Here is a 5,542-nt window from a genome sequence, read left to right on the forward strand (position 1 = left end):
GCAGATAAATGTGAAAAATTGCTACCAGTAGAAAATAAAAGAAGAAATCAATAGAGAAATTACACATTATGGATTAATCTAAAGTAAAAATAGAGGGAGTTAGAGCTAGATTACAAATAAACATTAGATATTTAAAAGATTTTAGGGCCATGCAGCGCCCGTGATAAATAAAAGCCTAACAAAGGAAGAAATCAGTAGATAAATTACACATTATGGAATAATCTAAAGTAAAAGATAGAAGAACTTTGAGCAAGAAACTATGTACATCACGCGTAGCGCGCGTGTTGTAAAAAAGGACTTTTGCACTCGCAAGGCATGAAGAACACCTATGAATTGTTTTTGTAGTAAAAATGTTCTTACGTATGCATAGATGTGAAAGGAAAAAAAAAACTCTGAATGCCACGTGTAACGCGTTGTGATGTAAAAAAGACATTTCGCACACTCAAGGCGCATTCAAAAAAGTTAGTATATATAATTTGTGAGTGTCCAAAGATGAAAATTGGGTGTACACAAAACCATTCTTTGAGTAGGCCTTTTTAATGAATGGGCTTATCAAACGCACTCAAATTGTGAATCCACAGCACACAGGCCCAAGCCTGACCTAAAACCCAAACCCTAGCTGATTAAAGAAGCTCATCCTCTACTCGACCATTTTCCCTGTCTGCCGTTCCCTCGTGTTCAGCTCAAGCTCTCCCGTTCTCGTCTGAAACTCCATCCTCCGCCGCTGGATCAGTGTTCACCTCTCTCACATCTCTGCCACTTCCCGCCGTCGTTGGTTTCTTATCTTTTGCATTTCATCTGCTGCTTACTGTAAAAAACGAATCAATATAATTTTATTGCTAATTCTTTGATTTGTTCCTCTTTTTTATTAAGAGTTAATCTCGATTATTTGGTTGGGAATGTGAATCGAAATAAAAAATTACGAATTTGTATTTCTTCTTTTATTTATTATTTTCAATTGTGTTTATACAGAACCATGGCAGCCGCCGCTATAGCTGCTCCTGTTGCGGTCGAACCAACGGAACCTCACTATGACGTGAAGCTGTTCAACCGCTGGAGCTTCGACGATGTCCAGGTTTCTGGATTTTATTATTTATTTCTACTTTTTTGATATCTCTGATGAATTAGATGACATGAGGTCAAGTTTGGTTGGATTTTAGTGCTTCAACCTGAATTTTTCGAGCATTTAGATTCTGTTTTAGAGTAAATTGATGGTTGGCTAGCAGTGGAGGATTTGCCCACCTGCATTTCCTTGTTTGGTAGTCGTACATAACACAACGTATTTGTGGCTCAACCTCAATGTGTATTTGGATTTCATCTTATAAATTTTTAAACATCCACGCGACCTCCTTGTCTGACCTTCTTGTTTTAAGAGCATCTTCAGTGGAGTCCCTAAATAGGAGCAACCAACGTATAAAATGAGTATAAAACAAATATATGGACAATATGAATCTTCAATGGACCGGACTCACGTATGTTTTCACATATAGATGTACAGGGGCAAACTTGAGTGGAAAACAGGACCGACAATCTTGATTGAAGCTTTAATGCTTTTAATTAATTAAAAAAGGTTAATATAAACAAAAAAATGTGCATATTGAGTAGAAAACGGGGCCCACAATCTTGATTGAAGATTTTAATGTTTTTAATTAATTAAAAAAAATCTTAACATAAAAAAAATAAAAAATGTGCACCTAATCAAATTATCACCTAAAATCATAAAAACTTCAAATTTAGGAATTCTACTATAAGGACTCTCTCATTGGAGGCAATATTCCTTTAGGGACACAAAGATTTCCTCCTTTAAGTCCTTAAATGTGACTCAAAAGTGGTGTTGGGAAGATGCTCTAAATTCACCGTAGGCGTAACTAAGTTGGCTCATGCTTATTGTTTGTATTATTATTGTTTTTTGTACTTGTTTACAGTACTGGCTATAACGCATATGGACTAACTTGTTATAAGATTGTTCATAACATCTACTTCCTGTATATACTTGAAATAATAACGTATAATTTGCAACATGTAGGTCAGTGACATTTCACTGGCGGACTATGTTGGAGTGGTGCCTGCCAGGCATGCAACTTACGTACCTCACACTGCTGGGAGATACTCAGTGAAGCGATTCAGGAAAGCTCAGTGCCCAATTGTGGAGAGGCTTACAAACTCACTCATGATGCATGGAAGAAACAACGGAAAGAAATTGATGGCTGTCAGGATTATTAGGCATGCAATGGAAATTATCCATTTGCTGACTGATCTTAACCCAGTCCAAGTTATTGTTGATGCTGTCGTTAACAGGTACATTGACATGGATATGTTAATGTCTTTCGCATAGTAATAACATATTTTTCCTTCTGCTTAGGCCCTTGTTTGATGATTGAGGGGAAGCTCAAGTGGCCTTTAATATAGTGTTCCCTGTTTAATTCCTTAAATTGATCAAGCAATTCTTTTTCCTTCTATTGTATGTCTTATTTGTATTTCTTATGTTTTCTGATCAGTGGTCCACGTGAAGATGCAACCCGTATTGGATCTGCTGGAGTGGTTAGGCGTCAAGCTGTGGATATCTCACCTTTGAGACGTGTGAATCAGGCTATCTATCTCCTCACAACCGGTGCTCGTGAGTCTGCTTTTAGAAACGTCAAAACTATCGCAGAATGTTTGGCTGATGAACTTATCAACGCTGCAAAAGGTTCCTCTAACAGGTACTTGTACCTTGCTTTCTATGCCCTTGTTATTTTCTCCTAAAGCTCTTTTATCTGAGTTTATTTCCATCGTTGTTACGCAGTCTGATTTCATTTCTTTCCCGTGATTCATTGTTTCTTTTCTAACAATTGGTGGTGTCTTGTGTGCAGTTATGCAATCAAGAAGAAGGATGAGATAGAAAGAGTTGCAAAGGCCAACCGTTAAGTGGCTGCAAGAAACCGTGATGCGATGAGGAAATTGGTCTCTGCGTGTTGTTTAGAAGATGTCGGATTTACCCCTTCTTTTGTCTCTGCAACAAGGAGAATTTTGTCTGCGTCAGGGGGAAAATGAAAACAATCTTATAAAAGGATATTTGAGGAAGAAATTAAGGGCAGTAAATTGTTATAATCGTGGACATTCAACCATGAATTTCAATAAAACACGCATGGACCTATATGGACTAATTTACTATCTTGATGTGAATAATCATAGTTATCCCCTTCAATGGTTACTAACCCTTTCTGCAATGCTTCTGGGATGAGTTGCACAGCCTCGCTTAGCACGGATTTTGCATGGAACAGAATCTTCAGGGATGTGTAGTAGCTTCTATACAGTTGCCATTTCTAAAGATGTCTGAGGAAGGCTAAACTGAAATGGACAATGAATCAACTGTTACTAAACAGAACAATGGCAACTCTAAGAACCATGCACGCGAAATGGATTTCGATTTTAATGTACCTGGGATTCTAAAGAACTGAGGCAGTTAAACATGTCACCGCCCATATTTTTAGCTCGTTTACTTGGTGGAGCTGAAAACACAATCGAATTGATATTATCCCAGGATTCCATCCCAAAGCTAGTGCCGGAATAAGAATGCATGGCACTATGGTGGCTGTTGTTAGAGCTACCACCTTCAACAGCATTTTCACTTACTTCAGAGATTTGAGAAAGAGAATCTTGCCCAGTAAAGCTCAACTGAGACTTTAATCTTGTTACTCTGTGACCACCATCACTGCTCCCTTGTGAGCTATAGCTTCCAGTTCCTCTTGTAACTGAGAATCCTCCAGTTCACATCGTAATGAAAGATCATTGTAGAAACACTCTGCTTACTGATCTTTGTTTTTTACGATAAATTTATAATGTTTGATCGATTAGCATTTTTTGTTAATAATAATAAAATTAGCAACAATAATGTACCTCTTATTTCTTATGAATAACAATGTACCTGGTTTTTCTTTTTCATGACAACTAATGTTTGATTCCTTGTTTTTTGACAAGTAATTAAAGCACATATATCTTGTACACAACCTGTCAACCACGTTTCACAAACCTATATCTCATGAAATTTTCCAAATACTTCCACATCAACTAATTTCATCAACCCACTTGCATAATTAACCATAAACACTAAAAAAAGGTACACCACACATGCACAACAAAATAATTTTCTAGGGTTTAGTTTCCGAAATCAAGTTTGCCGTCAACTTTTGCGGAAGCAACGACTCTGAACCCAGTCCAATCAAGGAACACCGGATTTTTTTCGTGTAAGCAACTGCTAACCCTCAAACCAAAGATGCTTGAATGTCTAAGTGCATTGAGCCTGAAGACAACAACCATAACAATACTCTGACTGGGTTTCGAACAACAATGAACTTTTCAAACCCAACCAAAGTTTTGAATGAGCACGATGTCGGGGTGAGAAGGAGATTTTTTGGAGGAGAAGAAAATTTTCTGGTTTCAACTGTTGATGTCGTGGGAGGGAGGGGAGAGTTTAATTCCCTATTTTTTGAACTCTCGCTAATACTGTTTTCATTAACTCACGGGTCTTTTTTAACCCAGTTTCACGCTAAACCTTTTCTAATAGATTTGTTTTCAGCTGTTCAAATTTAATCCTACAGTCCACATTTCGTCCACACACACCGTTTCCAAACCTTTGTCCACACCTTAGAAATTGCGGTCTATTAAAAAAAAGCAGCTAAAGATTCCCGTACACATGATTTTACATATACGTTGGGCTGAAGTCAAGATAGGCATTGATGATTGAGCCTTACTCTCTTGGGCTCAGCAGGCCTAAGGTAGGTCCAAAATAAATAGGACAATGACCTTGTGCTACAACATGAAGGAAAGAATTAGTGGTATATTAAAATACTTTTTGATTTTTTTGGACTCGGGAAAATAAAGACACCTCTTTTGGCTACCTTCCTCGCTTGGAGATTTGGAGAGACTCCCGTTATATGCTACTAACACTTTGGCACTCCGAAGTTCCATGATTATTAAGTGACTTGGATTTTACAAGTCTCAAATCGAGAAGCTTTCTTCTGTTGAGAACTTGGGAGAGTACTGTTTGTACCATACTTCACCAAACCCGAACAACTGAGCACCGATCAACTAAGAATCTTTGAGACCTATTGAATGGTTTGTACATAGATACCCCTGCCGAAGCACATGAGTTCCTCTCCATTCAAGAGACCAGTCACAATGCGACACATGTCAACCCCAAAATAAAGATCCTAAAGTCCCATATCGACCGTGAATAAAAACAAGGGACTATTCTCAACTATAAAAGGAGATCATTCTCCCATAGTCAATCCATTCTACTTAATCAATTATTAGAACTCACTAATGATGATTATACTTAAAACCTTTGTTTCATGTAAACTTTACATTATTAATGAGAACTCTTCTACCCTTGTGGATGTAGCCCAACTAAGGGAGAACCACATATCCTTATCTCTACCTCTTAACATGTTATCTACACTTAGTTACCAAATCAACCTTGCGAATGTCACATTGACACTTTACGTTGTTCCAAAGTCAACCTAGTTTTGTGCATCAACATAGACTATTTCTTATAGAGAAT

General features: G+C 37.6%; 1 protein-coding gene across 1 annotated transcript; it reads left to right on the plus strand.

Moving 5' to 3' along the window:
• The first annotated feature begins 612 nt into the window (after positions 1-612).
• LOC125472147 (40S ribosomal protein S5-like) lies at positions 613-3,153 on the plus strand. The gene is made up of 5 exons (XM_048573235.1): positions 613-771; positions 973-1,075; positions 2,027-2,298; positions 2,499-2,702; positions 2,853-3,153. The coding sequence occupies exons 2-5, from the start codon at positions 977-979 to the stop codon at positions 2,905-2,907; spliced, it is 630 nt and encodes a 209-aa protein (XP_048429192.1). The 5' UTR covers positions 613-771; positions 973-976; the 3' UTR covers positions 2,908-3,153.
• The last annotated feature ends 2,389 nt before the right edge of the window (positions 3,154-5,542 follow it).

This window comes from the organism of the source record quoted next, unplaced genomic scaffold (assembly GCF_019419815.1).
Source record: "Pyrus x bretschneideri cultivar Hongxiangsu unplaced genomic scaffold, Pyrus_bretschneideri_v1 Contig65, whole genome shotgun sequence".
In the NCBI taxonomy this organism is placed as follows: Eukaryota; Viridiplantae; Streptophyta; class Magnoliopsida; order Rosales; family Rosaceae; genus Pyrus; species Pyrus x bretschneideri.

Coding starts and splice junctions, on each gene's coding strand:
- LOC125472147 (XM_048573235.1), top strand. CDS start 977: ATGGCAGCCGCCGCTATAGCTGCTCCTGTTGCGGTCGAACCAACGGAA. Junction 2,299..2,498: donor GTTGATGCTGTCGTTAACAG/GTACATTGACAT, acceptor TTTTCTGATCAG/TGGTCCACGTGAAGATGCAA. Junction 2,703..2,852: donor GCAAAAGGTTCCTCTAACAG/GTACTTGTACCT, acceptor TCTTGTGTGCAG/TTATGCAATCAAGAAGAAGG.